Source organism: Haliotis rufescens, unplaced genomic scaffold (assembly GCF_023055435.1).
Source record: "Haliotis rufescens isolate VD_foot unplaced genomic scaffold, xgHalRufe1.0.p SCAF_17, whole genome shotgun sequence".
Lineage (NCBI taxonomy): Eukaryota > Metazoa > Mollusca > Gastropoda > Lepetellida > Haliotidae > Haliotis > Haliotis rufescens.
This window is the reverse complement of record NW_025963857.1, coordinates 9,572,320-9,590,276: the sequence shown is the minus strand read 5'-3', so window position 1 is coordinate 9,590,276 and position 17,957 is coordinate 9,572,320. Positions and strand designations below refer to the sequence as shown.

At 40.9% G+C, this 17,957-nt stretch overlaps 1 protein-coding gene across 1 annotated transcript; it reads right to left on the bottom strand.

Annotated features, from left to right (window-relative positions):
* Positions 1-3,590: 3,590 nt before the first annotated feature.
* Positions 3,591-13,760, bottom strand: LOC124131264 (fucolectin-1-like). The gene is made up of 4 exons (XM_046494456.2): positions 13,604-13,760; positions 8,294-8,521; positions 5,884-6,105; positions 3,591-5,372 (listed from the first exon to the last, which is right to left on the bottom strand). Exons 1-4 carry the CDS (start codon positions 13,680-13,682, stop codon positions 5,149-5,151), a joined length of 753 nt encoding a protein of 250 aa, XP_046350412.2. The 5' UTR covers positions 13,683-13,760; the 3' UTR covers positions 3,591-5,148.
* Between the last annotated feature and the right edge of the window lie 4,197 nt (positions 13,761-17,957).

Genomic DNA, 17,957 nt, shown 5'->3' with positions numbered 1-17,957 from the left:
GAGGAGGTATGCCACGCCTCACAAGCCTGTGGTGATACACAGAGGAGGTATGCCACGCCTCACAAGGCTGTGGTGGACACCGAGGAGGTATGCCACGCCTCACAAGCCTGTGGTGATACACAGAGGAGGTATGCCACGCCTCACAAGGCTGTGGTGGACACCGAGGAGGTATGTCACGCCTCACAAGGCTGTGGTGATACACAGAGGAGATGTGTCACGCCTCACAAGCCTGTGGTGATACACAGAGGAGGTATGCCACGCCTCACAAGGCTGTGGTGGACACCGAGGAGGTATGTCACGCCTCACAAGGCTGTGGTGATACACAGAGGAGATGTGTCACGCCTCACAAGCCTGTGGTGATACACAGAGGAGGTATGCCACGCCTCGCAAGCCTGTGGTGATACACAGAGGAGGTATGCCACGCCTCACAAGGCTGTGGTGATACACAGAGAAGGTATGTCACGCCTCACAGAGCTGTGGTGATACACAGAGGAGGTATGCCACGCCTCACAAGCCTGTGGTGATACACAGAGGAGGTATGCCACGCCTCACAAGCCTGTGGTGATACACAGAGGAGGTATGCCACGCCTCACAAGCCTGTGGTGATACACAGAGGAGGTATGCCACGCCTCACAAGCCTGTGGTTATACACAGAGGAGGTATGCCACGCCTCACAAGGCTGTGGTGATACACAGAGGAGGTATGCCACGCCTCACAAGGCTGTGGTGGACACCGAGGAGGTATGCCACGCCTCACAAGGCTGTGGTGATACACAGAGGAGATGTGTCACGCCTCACAAGCCTGTGGTGATACACAGAGGAGGTATGCCACGCCTCACAAGGCTGTGGTGGACACCGAGGAGGTATGTCACGCCTCACAAGGCTGTGGTGATACACAGAGGAGATGTGTCACGCCTCACAAGCCTGTGGTGATACACAGAGGAGGTATGCCACGCCTCGCAAGCCTGTGGTGATACACAGAGGAGGTATGCCACGCCTCACAAGGCTGTGGTGATACACAGAGAAGGTATGTCACGCCTCACAGAGCTGTGGTGATACACAGAGGAGGTATGCCACGCCTCACAAGCCTGTGGTGATACACAGAGGAGGTATGCCACGCCTCACAAGCCTGTGGTGATACACAGAGGAGGTATGCCACGCCTCACAAGCCTGTGGTGATACACAGAGGAGGTATGCCACGCCTCACAAGCCTGTGGTTATACACAGAGGAGGTATGCCACGCCTCACAAGGATGTTGTGATACACAGAGGAGGTATGCCCCGCCTCACAAGGCTGTGGTGATACACAGGGAGGTATGCCACGCCTCACAAGCCTGTGGTGATACACAGAGGAGGTATGCCACGCCTCACAAGGCTGTGGTGATACACAGAGGAGGTATGCCACGCCTCACAAGCCTGTGGTGATACACAGAGGAGGTATGCCACGCCTCACAAGGCTGTTGTGATACACAGAGGAGGTATGCCACGCCTCACAAGGCTGTGGTGATACACAGAGGAGGTATGCCACGCCTCACAAGCCTGTGGTGATACACAGAGGAGGTATGCCACGCCTCACAAGCCTGTGGTGATACACAGAGGAGGTATGCCACGCCTCACAAGCCTGTGGTGATACACAGAAGAGGTATGTCACGCCTCACAAGCCTGTGGTGATACACAGAGGATGTATGTCACGCCTCACAAGGCTGTGGTGATACACAGAGGAGGTATGTCACGCCTCACTAGCCTGTGGTGATACACAGAGGAGGTATGCCACGCCTCACAAGCCTGTGGTGATACACAGAGGAGGTATGCCACGCCTCACAAGGCTGTGGTGATACACAGAAGAGGTATGTCACGCCTCACAAGCCTGTGGTGATACACAGAGGATGTATGTCACGCCTCACAAGTCTGTGGTGATACACAGAGGAGGTATGTCACGCCTCACTAGCCTGTGGTGATACACAGAGGAGGTATGCCACGCCTCACAGGGATGTTGTGATACACAGAGGAGGTATGCCCTGCCTCACAAGGCTGTGGTGGACACTAAGGAGGTAAGCCACGCCTCACAAGCCTGTGGTGATACACAGAGGAGGTATGCCACGCCTCACAAGGCTGTGGTGATACACAGAGGAGGTATGTCACGCCTCACAGGGCTGTGGTGATACACCGAGGAGGTGTGCCACGCCTCACAAGCATGTGGTGATACACAGAGGAGGTATGCCACGCCTCACAAGGCTGTGGTGGACACCGAGGAGGTGTGCCACGCCTCACAAGCCTGTGGTGATACACAGAGGACGTATGTCACGCCTCACAGAGCTGTGGTGATACACAGAGGAGGTATGCCACGCCTCACAAGGCTGTGGTGATACACAGAGGAGGTATGCCACGCCTCACAAGCCAATGGTGATGCACAGAGAAGTATGCCACGCCTCACAAGCCTGTGGTCGACAGGCAGAGGAGGTATGTCACGCCTCAATAGGCTTTTCCACAGGATCACCAAAATGTCACTGATGAGCCGTTATCAGTAGAACAACCAAACGAGTCCGTCCCCGTTGAGGCCTCAAACCAGTGACATCCCCTCGCCAAGACATATGGATTCGAACTATGCTTCTTCTCCAGATAAAAACATACCCACTTTAGCGAACGAAGTTTGTAGTGTCTTTATTCGAGTCAAAATATGAAACATACCACTAAGATAGTTTTTAAAAGTAAATTTGAAGTATAACAAAATGGCCGAAACTATTAACTATTCACAATGGTAATCATAATATGTGTGTGAAATAATAGTAAACAGATTATTTTTGTTATCATGTTGGGTATCATATTATTGTACTGTAAGTCCCCATGGTCCCCAGTATGATGATCTCCCTTCAGTGGCTGACGATTTCTAGCCCATTTTTATATTGTGTTGTTCATTAACGCTTACTTTTAAATGTTCCGCAACTAGTTTTAAATCTTATCTGTGATATTCTAGTTATCATACTGTCCTTCGATGACAGGTTTTTATAAAGTCTAAATATATGTATATTTAATGTATAACTTCTCGTCACGGTATGGCTGAAATATTGCCGATGTGACATTAAATATTAACTCACTCACTCATATCATTATAACTTTGAAATAATACAAGTGACTTACACTATTCAATGTATAAGATGGTCTACTTGTTTAATGTGTATCCTCATACCTCCTTGTCAAAATGATGACAGCTGTTTCCTTTCAACTTTGAATTTGTTATAATTCTTTTACAATGTCATATTAAAACATGTCGGTAAGATACATTTGTTGAAGCAGCATCACTCGGGATACATGGGGTTTTAGGCGTATAAAACCTAACGTGGGACGCATAAAACTCCATGTACCCTTCGTCATCGTGCTGCAACTTCTAGTAGACCTTCTAGTAGACCGCCACCGTTGTCGCAGAGCGTAAGCTAGGAGAGCGGAAAGCCAGGGGTCCGATTCCCGGACGCGTCATACTAAAGATGGTACTTGTTGTTACCCTGACACAGGCACAGACACACAGCAGACAGACACACACAGACACACAGACACAGACACACACACAGACACACACACACACACACACACACACACACACACACACACACACACACACACACACACACACACACACACACACACACACAAAAGATCAGTCTATCGGTCTTCATATCAACAGTCAATGTATCAGAAAGAAACGCGTTAATATGCATAATATGCATGCATGCATGCAAACACAATCTTTACATCAATGATGCTTTGTGTTGTATAAATAATGTTTATGTAAAACGAAATATAACGTATTTTTTATTGGTGTCAGAGTGAAGTGATTACCACTGAGTAAGTTATATGTAGAGACATATATATAAAAACAAGACTTATTATTGACATATGAGCTGTAGCGATATGGTTATAATGATATTAGGATTATGGCAAAAGCATTAATCTTCAACTGATAAAGAAACATGCAGTCTTCATCTGTGGTTGCTGGTGACATCAGTGAGAGTCTACAGTTACTGTAAGTAACAGGTCGGGGTAAAGTGACACACAGTCGTCATCTGTGGTACCTGGTGACATCAATGAGAGTTTACAGTTACAGATCGGAGTAACGTGACACACAGTCTTCATCTGTGGTTGCTGGTGACATCAATGAGAGTTTACAGTTACAGATCGGAGTAACGTGACACACAGTCTTCATCTGTGGTTGCTGGTGACATCAGTGCAAGTCTACAGTTACAGATCGGGTTAAAGTGACACACAGTCTTCATCTGTGGTTGCTGGTGACATCAGTGAGAGTCTACAGTTACAGATCGGGGTAAAGTGATACACAGTCTTCATCTGTGGTTGCTGGTGACATCAATGAGAGATTACAGTTACAGATCGGGGTAAAGTGACACACAGTCTTCATCTGTGGTTGCTGGTGACATCAATGAGAGTTTACAGTTACAGATCGGAGTAAAGTGACACACAGTCTTCATCTGTGGTTGCTGGTGACATCAGTGCAAGTCTACAGTTACAGATCGGGTTAAAGTGACACACAGTCTTCATCTGTGGTTGCTGGTGACATCAGTGAGAGTCTACAGTTACAGATCGGGTTAAAGTGACACACAGTCGTCATCTGTGGGGGCTGGTGACATCAATGAGAGTCTACAGTTACAGATCGGGGTAAAGTGATACACAGTCTTCATCTGTGGTTGCTGGTGACATCAATGAGAGTTTACAGTTACAGATCGGAGTAACGTGACACACAGTCTTCATCTGTGGTTGCTGGTGACATCAATGAGAGTTTACAGTTACAGATCGAAGTAACGTGACACACAGTCTTCATCTGTGGTTGCTGGTGACATCAGTGCGTGTCTACAGTTACAGATCGGAGTAACGTGACACACAGTCGTCATCTGTGGTTGCTGGTGACATCAATGAGAGTTTACAGTTACAGATCGGGGTAAAGTGACACACAGTCGTCATCTGTGGTTGCTGGTGACATCAATGAGAGTTTACAGTTACAGATCGGAGTAACGTGACACACAGTCTTCATCTGTGGTTGCTGGTGACATCAGTGCGAGTCTACAGTTACAGATCGGGGTAACGTGACACACAGTCGTCATCTGTGGTTGCTGCTGATATCAGTGAGAGTCTACAGTTACAGATCACAGCATAATGACGTACAGCCTCCAACTGTGGTTGACAGGGGCATCAGTGTGAACGGTGGACGTAAGTAGTTGACACTGGGAAGACTGTGGTCTGTAGTTCACACCAACACATCCATCCGAATGCTTGCAGACATGTGCACAGTCAGGTAGTGTGGTTTCCATGGACACAATGCTGCTTCCCTGGCTGCTCTGCTTTCCAACTAGACGTTGCAAGGTCATTCCTGTAAATGAGATGATCACCTTGATTTAGTTGGCTCCATGATATATATGATAACTTCAAACACTGAAAGCATAAACAATTTGATCATGTAACCTTATTTTAAGAGTGATTTCATAGACTGTATGGTTTTACGGGTTGATCAATCTACTGTACAAAAAGACACTACTTGTCAAGTGAATGAGTGAGTGAGTGAGTATGGTTTTACGCCTCATGTGGCAGTATTCCAGAAATATCACAGCGGGGGACGCCATATATGGGACTCATACATTGTTCCCATGTCGGGAATCGAACCCGGGTCTTCGGCGTGACGAGCGAACGCTTTAACAACTAAGCTACCCGACCGGCTCTACTTGTCAAGAAGGAACAGGATAAATTGATGTCACATTATGCGTAATGGGATCAAATGGCCTTTTCCTTGCCCGCCTGCACGCCCGCCTTTCTCACTCACTCACTCACTCACTCACTCACTCACTCACTCACTCACTCACTCACTCACTCAGAGGATAACATACGTGATCTGTCAACTGCCATGACTTCCACTTCACACAAGGTGAGAATGTCATTCTCATGCGTCGATGGCTTGCTCACTGTAACGTAACGTCCCCAAGTGAGATTATAACAAGTCACGGTAATATTGGCGCCATCGGGAACAGCTCCAGGGTACTCTCCGCAAACAGTGGGTGTGGCACTCGTCTCCTCCATCACTGTAACAGTGAGGTCATGTAGACGGTCACCTGTAACACAGATACATGATAAAATAGACAGGATATACACACAAACCTATCTTTAATGTAAAGTAGACGGTGTCCTGTAACAAAGATACATGATACATGATACATGATACATGATACATGAATACAGTATGTAAAGGAAATTCTCCACCTACAGTTGAGTGTGACGCCACTCGTAACAATATCGCCTTCCCCACAGTCACTCGATGAGAGAAACATGATATAATTGTGCTTGTTGAATTATTTACATTTTAATACCTGACACGGTTTGTAAGAGAAGCATCATGAGGTGAGTTGTGAAATAGGGTTTTATGTCGCGTTCAAGATTATTGCACTTATATAGCGCGCGTGTGTGTGTGTGTCTGTCTGTGTGGCTGCTTGAACTAGTCCGGACTAATGCCGATGAACATGAATTCCCACTCAGACACAGTATGCTAACTCCGAGCAGACCAGTCCTTCTTTTAGCCCCTCAATTCCCAGTACCAGGCAGGGTAACAACAAGTACCATCTTTTAACGTCTTTTGGTATGACGCGGCCGGGAATCAAAAACCGGAACTTCTGCTCTCCGGGCAGACGCTTAACCACTTGACCACGGAGGCGTTCATAATCTGTATAATACCGTTATACCCTAGAATGTTGAATAAACAGTGTGAATGCCTTGCATGACGAACCTGCGTTCAATATCCCGTGTAAGTGATCATGTTTGAAACTTATAATAACGCCAGCCATAAAATGTTAAGTAGTATTCTGGATGTCAATTATGGTATGGTATGGCTTGGTGGTTATATACGAAACCAAAAAAGTCATCATGAATATTTTGGTGAATTTTTTGTTAAGTGAGGATTGAGCACACAATTTTATAAAATATTCATGATCCAAACTTATTTCTTCAGTATATGTACTCAAAGGGAAAAGTAACTATGATCATATACCAGTTATCATATATACTACAAACTCGCTTTTAAGTTTTAAGTGTATCGAAGTGTCGAAGTTAGACAACACAGACTTACGAATAATTTTCGTAAATTTGAACAAGATATGGCGGAAGTTATGGTTATGTTCATGCCAAGTTGTGTACGCAACAGATGTGTAGATGTGTACACAACAGATGTGTAGATGTGTACACAACAGATGTGTAGATGTGTACGCAACAGATGTGTAGATGTGTACGCAACAGATGTGTAGATGTGTACGCAACAGATGTGTAGATGTGTACGCAACAGATGTGTAGATGTGTACGCAACAGATGTGTAGATGTGTACACAACAGATGTGTAGATGTGTACACAACAGATGTGTAGATGTGTACGCAACAGATGTGTAGATGTGTACGCAACAGATGTGTAGATGTGTACGCAACAGATGTGTAGATGTGTACGCAACAGATGTGTAGATGTGTACGCAACAGATGTGTAGATGTGTACACAACAGATGTGTAGATGTGTACACAACAGATGTGTAGATGTGTACACAACGGGAAAGTTTATTGAGGGTCACACACTTTATTTTTACCTCAATACGCATTGAACAGTATCAAGCTGCTTGGTCTATCATGCCAACAGTGATGGTGCGTTGCAATAGGTTTGTGTTGAAAGAGTTCGCTCGTCAAGCCAAAAGTACTTTGTTTGAATCCCCATATGGGTACAACAAGGGAAGACCATTTCTGGTGTCCCCTAGATAATGCTAAAAGCAGAATTAATCAATAATCACTCACATACTAGTGGAGAGAACACAGTGTAGTTAATTTAACCGTATAAATAAAAGCGACAAACCATTTCAATATTCATAAGAATAAGAATGCCAAAAAAATCCGACTATATCAAAAGCATGATTCGCTATCAAATAGTGATAATGCCAGGTGTTCGCGAATAGGTGAGCTTATCCTGCCCCATCGGTGGCATCCGTCACGAACACATGCAAAGGCAAGTCAATTGTTCACCTGGAAACGGTATGGTACAAGTCAGAATATGGACTTTCAAGGGACATCATTTTGGCTACTGATGCCTCAAATTTGGAAATGTCCTCCACATGTTTACCATAAAACTGACCTCTGTCATTGTTATAAATTTTAATAATTTTCAGTTCGCAATAAGTTTCTATGATCGCAGTTACTTTTGTCATTGGAAATATTTGACTTTGCTTGTTAAAATGGGATTATAGCTTCGTGACAAAATGAAACAAAGTTAAATTACCAACATAATTTCTGTTCGTGATTCCAACAGAGGTCACATGATAGCTTCGGCCAAGGTCTACCCTCCACCATGGCATCCGATCAAAGTGCAGTGTAGATGCGCATGAGTTGCCGAAGAGGGGGTCATAGTTACCGTCTACGGCCTTATCTGCTGTCGACGCATTGTTGAACAGAGAACTCTGACTGGCTGGTTTATAGAGGGCCACATTGAAAGTTGAACAGGACACCACTGAAAACACATTAGCAATAGATAACGACATGAAATAGTACCTGTCATAAACTTTGGTATTAACCTTTAGCCTGCTGAATTATTTTCACACGTCTTACCCCTGCCTGCTGGATTAATATTAGCATAAGGCGCTCTAAAGAGGGTGAGTGATTTCAAACAGTTGGTGCCTCATTAAACAAGTGCCAATTGAAGAAATATTTTGCACATTTATTCCTCATAGAGAACTACACAGTACTATATAAAATTATCCCGATGTTTTCAATCATACCAAGGTTAAGGCCAAAGCGAACACAAAATTTGTAAATTTTCTTGAACTTACCTGAATTGCGTTATTGAAGGTGGTTTGCATTTCATGCTAGGAACCTTTTAATATCGTAACACTTGCAAATTGATTTCAATAATCATATCTCCGACATCTTAATTTTAATTGAGTAAACATTCGGTTTTTTTATCGGCATATAACAGCGCGATGGTAAATTATTAACCATTTCAGTAAATTTATTATCTGAACTTTAAACAGAAAAATAACTTAATTTTCGAGGTCATCATGTCGGTTGCAGAAATACGAACATTCGGGTTAAACTGACGTGTCATGTTATAAAATTTGCAGGAAACAATTAATGACTTATGAATATTCCCTAATCCTAATTTCAAGCGTTTTGGTTGAATATTTACGATATACAAAAATAAACAACCGGTGTCATGATGCTAGCAGACGTCCTAAAATCAAACATGGCGCGCTTCGCCCGACCCCCGCATAACTTATTGTTATTTTAATATCAACAAAGTTTACATTGCCTTTATAAATATAACTTGGCGAAAGTTGACGATCTTCTCAATCGAAGAATGTTTTATTCGTCATATTCCGATTAATATGACGAGAGGAAAACGAAAATAAAGATCGTGAATTCTAACAGCACTATTTCAGTAAGTGCAAAGGTCACCGGATGTGATGTCACAGACAGGGGTAGTCTGCTGATAATCTTTCGTAACAAAACAATTACAGTAAATTTTGAAATAGTTCGCCTATCACATGCAGCAAAACCATAAGTCGATACACAGTAGCAGTAATCACCACTAACATGAAATAAAAATGTGACTTTAACGATATAATTCGCGTATTAGTTAATCCGTTTGACCTTGCATGCTCCCGTGACCCGGAAACGGTAGACGATAAATCAACATGCCTCATGCAAGTTTCTCGTTATCTTTTATTTGAACTTTTGTTGATATTTAACAATCATCATTCAATGTTACGGTGAATATAAATGGGACATGATTCATATTTCTGCGATGTACACGCTGATAAGTTTCACTACAACAAGTGTATCCCACGTAATACGTCTATGGATATCGTCGATCAGCAAGATCACCCTCTCCAACAGGTGCGCGAAAATTGGCTTGACAAAACGTGTTTCAATATAACATTCCCGCGTTGATGAATATGATAGGGTACATATAAGCAATAAAATGCTACGGACATATTTTCGGTGTTAGTTCTACATTACATTTGGGATAGTTTTCCTTTCGGGAATACATTCATAGATTCTAGCATGATTTTAGAACAGTTTCATGAAGGATTTTTAAATTTATTCCAAAAATATGAAGACCACCATGATTGCGTATTGATAATAGATTTGTAATTGTTTAATTATTTACATCTGTTTACAGGTTTTAAAATATTAAGTTATATTTAGTAGTTATTCTTTTCCACAATGATTGTGTGTGTGGACAGTAAATATTGGTCTTTGCATCAGCACAGTGTAACTGATCAAACTTAAAGTTTAAACATATTTTTTCAACAATTGTGATCATTCACTCTGAAAATCAAGTATGTGAATAAGTAACTCTCTGATGTCATCATTTTAATTTTAGTATTCCATGAATAATGAATAAATCAGATCCTTAACACATACACACTAAACTCATATGGACATTAATCTTGTGCATTAAGCGGTTTGTTTCCAAATAAAACAATTCTGAAATATAATTTAATAGGAATATGATACATTAATTACAGTAACAGTACATGATATTATTGTTTGTTTAATCACAAGAACCATGGTAGCACATAAGCTGGTAAGTTAGCTATATGTTTCTAAGAAAATGCTATCTCAGTCTTCTGGTTGGAATGAAAAGAAACGTGCCTGTGTACATGTTTACCCTTGCCAGGTGTATTTTGTCCAGTTAGCCAATCCATTACTTTTGTTCACCTTATGTTGTCTATTTTATACATACAGGTACTGCTTCCAACCTGTTTTTCCTTTGTATGCAATCACAGTATCACAACTTCCTCAGCTGGTGTGTATAAAAGTTCCCCTGTCATCATGAAAAAATAATTATAAAGGAAAGTCATATTTTCATTCAAAAACATATCTGTCTTTCCTTGAATACTCTTTGTCTAAGTGCCAGAAATGTCAGTGTCATAAAAAAAAAAATTAATAAAGATTTTCAAAAGGACTTTTCTTAGATAGACCTAAGTCAAACCATGTGACAAGTTAGGTAGAATTATAACTTTAAAAGCCCTCATTTATGAGGTGTCCATATTTTTCACATTTATATATATTTTTAGGACAAACCGTGATCCGTGTAGATCTGCCTGTTTTGTTATTTAAAACAAATTCTTGTCTTAAAATGAGAAAAGGAATCATTCAGACGAATTTTTTTATCCCATTGATTCACGAAAACCAGTTGAAATATACAGTGGTGACTTTTGTACCCAAAATTTCTAGTGATTTGGTACCCAAATGAGTATGTGATTTTGTAGATCTACCTAGAATTATTTCAAAGATATACATTAATTTTGGTGTCTTAAACTTAACATAATATCACTTTCCTATCAAAACAATACTTCCTAACTTAGGTTTAATCATGTTAACTGGCCTCTTCTTCAGTGACAAGACGTCAATTTTCTCTCAAAACTAAACAATCAATTTCAAGGATCACAGTCATAATCATATTATGAACTTCATGAAATATTTTATTATGTGTTCTGTTCATCTACATGAAAACATAAATATAATTATCGATCTATTGTCTTATTTTCTTAGGTACAAATTCACAAAGTATTTTGGGTACAATTTAATTTGTTTTGGTAAAAATCGCATAGAATCTATATATATTTACACTACCTCCATACAGTCGTCGTGTACCAAAGTTTTAATCGGTTCAGAGGACGGGAGGTTCTCAGAAAGTTTTCAACAACATCTTTTATACTTTAAATTGTTCATTTTGTAATGTTAGACCAATAACAATATTATGTTGATATTATTTTGGCATATCAATACGTTATATCGCTCTCCGTTGCGTTCGTTTTCAGAAAATATTTTAAAATTAAAATCATCGAGCGTGAAATCCATTACGGTTTCGGATTTAGACTTACACATTTGATGGCGACAATCACGAAGAAATATGAAACAAATAGGAGTAAAGACTGCTCCCCAGATCAATAAATAGTAAAAAGTTGACGAAAAATAGTAAATTATGTATTTTCGGAATTTCTTTATGATAGTTTACCAACTTTTGCATATTTTGCTTCCATGTGTCACATGCGGTACGTGCTTCCGGTTTCAGAAATGATAGCTAAAATTGCAAGTAATTTGATTATTTCTCGTAAACTGCATTATTTTTGAATATTGAATGGTTTCAGTTCAGATTTTGCGTATCATCCAATATTTGTCATTTTTCGCAGTGTTTGTTGACTTTGTTCAACTCAACAAATTGCGAGTTAGGCTACGCCCAAACGTGTCACTGACGTTTGTCGGCTTGTCAAAGTATGGTTTTACGCCTCTTTTAGCAGAATTCCAGCAATATCACGGCGTGGGACACCAGAAATTGGCTTCACACAATGCACCATAGTCGGGAATCGAACCCGAGTCTTTTGCTTGACGAGCGAATGCTTTAACCACTAGGCTACCCGACCGCCTCGGTATTAACTGTAGTAAACTGAGCTACTCAATGACATGATGTAGCAACTGTCATGAACTGTGGCATTAATGACATGAAGCATTAACTATCATAAACAAGATATGATTAGTACATTAACTGTTATAATTGCCAAAGGATTTTAAAAGACCAAAGGGACCCATTTTATATAAAATCAATTTAAACAGGAGTTTATGACAAACATCTTGTCAATATTCTTTTTAAAATTCGTTCTGCTAAACACTTACGTCCTATCTTATATGGCATCCTTGCTATTCCACAGTGTTAGCTGCTAACCACACAAACCATTGTACTTTGTTTTAGAGTGGCTATATGAGTTAGCTTTTACGCAGTTGTTAGCAATATTCACGGCGGGGAACAACATAAATGGGCATCATATAATGTACCGATGTAGGGAATTGAACCCGGGCATTCGGCGTAACAAGCGAACGCTTTAACCACTAGGCCCTACATTGTGTTGGAATGAGAAACAGGGATATTTTTGTGATATTATGCAATAGAAAGCCGGGGACAATAGGATAATATTAAGTCAGAGTGGCCACTGTATACATGGAATCCGAGTAACTCTGACCCCGACAGTCCAGGGGATTACTGGAGGCCTTGTTTGTTTGGGCGGCGGTCGGGTAGCCTAATGGTTAAAGCGTTCGCTCGTCACGCCGAAGACCCGGGTTCGATTCCCGACATGGATACAATGTGTGAAGCCCATTTCTGGTGTCTCCCCGCCGTGATATATCTGGAATATTGCTTAAGGCGGCGTAAAACCATACTCACTCACTTGTTTGGTTTACTGTTTAAGAAACATCAATATTCCTGCTATATCAGGGCGTATTATAAATAATCGGGCCTGGACCAGAGAAAACAGTATTGTGAGCAAAGTCCAACGGAGTCGGGGTACGATGAAACACAATCAACCAAGTCAATATCCTGACCACCCGATCAACTTTGTCGCCTTTTACAAGCATAGGGTGATTGGAACGTATTCAAAACCGAAGACATTTATACATTAACAAACATATATTCCTCCATACCAACGATTGTTTCATCAGGAAATGTGTAAATCAGGACAATTTCCCTGAAAATGTTATCGTTCAGAGTGATGGGACCTCACCATAAATGGCAGTATAACAAGCAACTTACCTGTGACAGCGGTGATGGCTAGACATATTAATACAAACAGAGTTGCCATCATTGCGACAGGTTGACGTCTTCTACACATGCGGTGTCTCCTACACTATGGCTACACACACATCCCCTGGTGATCTATGTGAGGTACAACAATAGATCCTCATCTTGTCTCATAATCTGTGTGACATCTAGACAGCGAGCAGTTGGAGCACCTTGAAAGCTTTTACTCTGTGCCCCTGTTGACGCATCACTAGTTTCTACTTACAGATCATGAATATCAATTTATGTCAGTATGATACAACTTAAGCGAAGTAACGATTTAGACATGCTCAATGAGCATCTGTTTTTATGTGCTTTGCTTTGTTATTATCACTCTTAAGCATGAATATGGTACACAAAAGATCACTTTTATCTTTCGATTGAGGGAAATAGCTCCACTTAACAGTACAGTACTTTAACCCCCACCGCCACCCCCACCCCACCGTGGGAACCCGGGATAGACGGGAATGTGTCCTCAGCACCCAATTGCTGGTCGTAAAAGGTGACTGAATTGGGCAACACGTTTGCCTTGTGTTGCGCCCCTGGGTCGGTGGAGGACGAGAGTCTGAATGGTTGAGGGCACTGGAGCCAGGAACCTGTGCCCAACACATCACTTCGACCATTTCTTCACCTAGACTGATGGTAGAATTGGCCCGATTCTATCAATCAGCTGGTCACGCCATGCCCTGTACATGTATTGCTGGAGTAAACCACCCCTGTATCCCTAGTGCTCCTCTGCAGCATCGTCCTTTTTTACCCTCGATGGAGGGTGGGGATCAGGGGTGCCGAATTCTATTAACACACCATGTCTCAAAACCAAACTTCTGGTTCATTGAAAACCAATAAACGTCGCCAGGTGGACTCTTTGTCTGGCTGATATGACAGAAGAAGAAATTACAGCAGCATTAAAAAATAAAGGCGTTACCTCTGTCAAACGTTTCACTGGAAAACAAGACAACAATATAATCAAAACAAACATTTACCTGTTCACTTTCAGACTTTCCACTCTTCCAAAATTTATTAAATCGGTGTAGAGGTATATATACCTAACCCACTAAGATGTTTTAAATGTCAACAGTTTGGTCATGGTGTCAAGACCTGCACTCACAAAGTGACTGCAGTAGTTGCAGTGGTACTCATGAGAGCCCTGAGTGCACTAATAAAATCAAGTGTGCCAATTGTGATGAACCACATTTGGCATCATTAAAATCCTGCCCAAAATGAGTGAGTGAGTTGGGTTTAACGCCGCTTTTAACAGTATCCCAGTCATATCATGGCTTGGCCCAAAATTTGAACATCAGTCACAAATCCTCCAAGTTAAGTAACCAAAAATATCTCTTTCTTTGAAGCAAAAACAATAGTTCCCATTCAATCTCCACCCCATACTTTCACATATTCTGCTGCAGTTGTTTCTTCTTCTGCCCCTGCTCCTGTTCCAACTGCTCCCAAGGTTACAGCAAATTCTATTACATATGAAACAGTTATATCATGGGTGACAGATCCACAGGTCACGCTTGATGAGATGCAAAATACACAGACCAGAACATCAGCCTCTCACACAGAGAATCCACCACCAGATCCATCTGAACCACCATCTGAGCCATCATCTGGACATGAAATTTAGACAGTACCCGTGACAAAAAAAAAAATGAAACAGTTGAGAAAAAAGGCCAGGACACTCCAGCATTTGGAGGTACCTCCTTCTTCGGAAACCCCTGTAACCGTTCACAATCCGTTTGACAGCTTGATATGCACGTCACTCCATCACACCATGTACGTGAGAGTGGCCATTCCGCACGCTCTAGATCCCCAGTTGAGCCTCCATGAGTGGCTCCCTAAATTTGATTCAGTGGAATTGCAGAAGACTCAGGACATTTTTTAATGAGATACAATTGTTGGTACAGGATTATAAACCAGCTGCACTTCGTCTCCATGACATATATCTTAAACATACCAATATATTTGATTTCAGGCAGTACAACTGTCATCCTTCCTTTTCTCCGCCAGGGGATAAGGAGTCTGGGGGATCTTCTGTTTTTGTGACTCAGGGTGTCATTTATAGCCCTGTTCCACTTGATACAAATCTTCAATCTGTTGCTGTTCGTTTAACTTTGCATATAGTAGTTACTCTGTGCTCATTGTACGTTCCTCCGTCCACTACACTTCGTCAATCTGATCTTCAAAATCTATATGATCACCTCCCTAAACCATGTATAATCATGGGTGTTACGACGTAAATTGTAATAAAAAGGTAAATTGTAATACTTGCAGCAAATTGTAATAATTTTGACGTAAATTGTAATAACAACGCAAATTGTAATAAAAATTGACGTAAAATGTAATAATCTCAACTTGCGGTAAAATGTAATAACTTTTTACGTAAATTGTAATAACCTTATAAGTTTAGTGTCAAAGGCGTTAAATGACTAGAACCTATCCTTGTCAGGGTTGGTACAGGGTTTATCGTACAATCGTCATTAAAGTATGGGTGTGGGGGAGGATTGAGGTCGTTATCGTACATTGTTGTATAATTATATGTATATATAAACGCATTGGAATTTCATTTCTATGGTTGTCCAGGAGAGGATTAATTACTAGAATGAAATTAGTTTTCTTATTTATTTGAGAAATACTCTGTGTGTTTTGTATTATATTTTGACGAAGAATTCAAATGCAACAAATGAGTGACAGATCTCCTGTGTGCAATGTCAGATGAAAAAAACCCAGTAGTCATCAAATGCAGCATAGATTTCCCATCCATGGGAAAGGAGAATACTTAATACATAACATTATATACAATGTTTTTATTGATATCAAAAGAGGGGCGAGGATATTCGTTACCTGCATTGCATATACTATTAGATATTGTGTATTCTCGATCTCTGTGAACTTCTCACAGATAAAGAAATAATAATAAATAAATGCAAACCATGTTAACTTATGCAATATTTGTAGCAATGTATGATTAACATATGGATCATTAATATAACATAAAATATTTCCTTTCATAGGAAGAAGTATATTTAATGAAATAAATGAATAAATGTAACTGTCTGGATTCCTTTCATATGTCATGAAGAACTAACATCAACTTACTGACAACTTATGCTGGGAAAATAACTCCTTGCCCCAACAACAAAAACAGAATCCATCATGATAACGGCACGAAATCATAATTCACAAGCATACACAAATTTAATCCGGTATCTTCGGGCATGTCTTGTTGAGTTTCAAAGAGCATCAGAATGTATAATCAATTTGTTGCAATCAATTATTGCTGAAATAAAACTGTTTTGATCAAAATTGAAAGGATGGAAAATCTATAATGAAAAGGGTTTGTCACTAACGTAAACATTCTCTTTGACCTTATACGAAGAGTATTCTAAGATCATTAAACTCGGCAATCGTTGGTGGATTGCGCCAAGCAACCTTGATACCAAATTTGGTACCTCACGTATAATGCGGTACATAATTTTCGAAACAGATAATTACGTTTTTCATAAGTTATCACTAATTTGTGACATATATACGGACAAAAATTACCTCAGAGGATAATCTTCTCTGGGGGTTTAAGAGGATTAAAATAATTCCAGCTAACATCAAGCACTGTAATAAAATATTGAAATTATAGCATACCTTCTTAACTTTCCAATGAAAAGAATAGTGACTAACTAAGAAACCAAATTATATTTATCTCCGATAATATGCCCTCATCAGTATAGACACACACACATACATACACACAAACACACATATACACATATACACACCAACACACACACATACATACAAACACATACACACATATGTATGTATGTATGTATGTATGTATGTATGTATGTATGTATGTATGTATGTATGTATGTATGTATGTATGTATGTATGTATGTGTGTATGTATGTGTGCGCGCATGTAGGTGTGTATGTAATGACAGTTAATGTGAGCTCTATGTCATTGGTATCACATATATGACTGCACTTCTACATACTCTAGATGACAGTATCATGTACGTAGATGAAAGTATGTAAGTGGACGATAGTATCTAGATGACATACTATCATCTACGTAGAAGATACTATCATATACGTAGTTGAAAGTATCTTCTACGTAGATGATAGTATCTTCTACGTAGACGATAGTATCTTCTACGTAGATGATAGTATCTTCTACGTAGATAGGGGGCACGGGTGGCCCAGTCGTCTAAGGCGCCGCGATTCGCTGTGCAGAGTTGCGTCCCCTGGACATGCCAGAAACCTATGATTGTGGGTTCGAATCCCGGTTCGCCCCAATTATGTTTCTAGGTTTGTCAGCACCATACCCGTGCTCG